The 1,627-nt window shown below is 35.3% G+C and overlaps 1 protein-coding gene across 1 annotated transcript in view; it reads right to left on the bottom strand.

Annotated features, from left to right (window-relative positions):
- Positions 1-543: 543 nt before the first annotated feature.
- Positions 544-1,627, bottom strand: part of EPCAM (epithelial cell adhesion molecule) — a 14,919-nt gene continuing 13,835 nt past the window's right edge. Inside the window, exon 9 of the mRNA XM_004699751.2 lies at positions 544-1,014. Coding sequence (XP_004699808.1) covers positions 973-1,014 — 42 coding nt within the window. The 3' untranslated portion in view covers positions 544-972. The remainder of the gene's footprint in view (positions 1,015-1,627) is intronic.

Here is a 1,627-nt window from a genome sequence, read left to right as displayed (position 1 = left end):
GACTTGTATCCAGATATATAAAGAAATCTTAGAACTCAAGAAAAAGACAATTCATTTTTAGGATCACTAGTTTTTGAGAAAGCATTTAGTTCGTTGATGTGGTTGAAGATTTAATTGAAGACAGTGACTTAAAGTTGTATGTGTGACTAATTATAGTTTTTAAAAGTTGATAAGAAAAATATAAAGTAAAATGCAATTTTACCCTATTACATAAAATAGAGAGAAGCCAATGTGTCAAACACCTCTAGCTCAAGCAACCATAAAATTCATGGTTCAGAACATTCTATATCCATTCTATTTTAAGGTCTGATCATTGTATCAAAATATCAATTATAAACTGATGACTCACTAAGAGTCAATACAACTGGCTTTCCTATGCAGAAGTTATATATAAAAAGCAGAATACATTTGATACTGAATATACATGATTTTATACATGCAAGTAAAACTATATTCAATGTGCATTGGTGTTCAGGATAATTGTTACCCTATTAAGGTGCATGTTGAGAAACATGATTAAATGATGCAAACAAAACTGGAAAATTCAGTTTTAAAATGTTTTATTTCGTAATCCATAAAAAAGTTTAAAGAAATTAAAAGCAATAATATGTACAACTCAAAATGTAAATAGAAAGGCAGCTTTTAATCACAAGTGAATGAGGCAACAGTCATGCAGTCTAAGGTGAAAGCATATTTAATATATATACTTCCCAATGTTGTACATAAATAATGTTAACTACGCAGTAGAAAGTTGTCACTTTTACATTAGATCTGCATATATAAGACACTTGTCAAAATTTTAAGATTGATAAAACCAATTTCAAGCTGCTTATGTTTTGAGTACAAGTTTTACAATTACAAACATACTATGCTAACAAAATAGAATCCTCAATCTTCTCTTTATCTCATGCTTGTACAGTAGACCTCTGAGACTGTTAATTTCCCTCCTTGTAATAACTCAATTTCTTGTAATTACGCATTCAGTTCCCTATGCATCTCACCCATCTCCTTGATCTGAAAGAGATAAAAAGAGAAATCAGTAATAATGATTTTCTAACCTGCTTCCATCCATTCTGTAAATATTTTTGTAGAAACAAAACTAATAGAGCAAGATCGGCTCCTTCCACATCTGAGATTTTGTTAAAAGGGGGGGGGGGGAGCAGACACAGCAGCACACAATACAATGAGTGAAAGAGGCAAACTGCTATCAGATAGAAGACCACCCAAGTGCCTGGTGAAGTAGCAGATAAGACAGCTCAGATTATGAAAGTAGTAGTTCTTTCTCTACTGTCCACCTTTCATTGCACAGGTGAGGAACTCAAACTCAGCATGAAGTCTCAGGCAGAGGCCCCCTGACAACAACGCTGATGACCTCTACTGGTGGCAAACAATGCCACGAGCCACATGTGGTGCCAAAACTTCACACTGATGGTGCGGTCAATCCTCATCCAATGCTCATGGAAGCAGCAATCAAGTGATCAAATAACACATTTCATTGGGAAAATTTGCTGTGCAAGACTTTCTTTGTGTGGGAGGCCTGGTAGGGGATGATCAAGGGGAACGTAACAAAGAGGAAGTGCTGAAATCCTGGTGGGGACTGAGCATGATAGTGGGACAGGAGGAGAAT

This window comes from Echinops telfairi, unplaced genomic scaffold (assembly GCF_000313985.2).
Source record: "Echinops telfairi isolate 266 unplaced genomic scaffold, ASM31398v2 ScPeMD7_7475;HRSCAF=8513, whole genome shotgun sequence".
NCBI lineage: Eukaryota > Metazoa > Chordata > Mammalia > Afrosoricida > Tenrecidae > Echinops > Echinops telfairi.
This window is presented reverse-complemented; position numbering and strand designations above follow the sequence as displayed.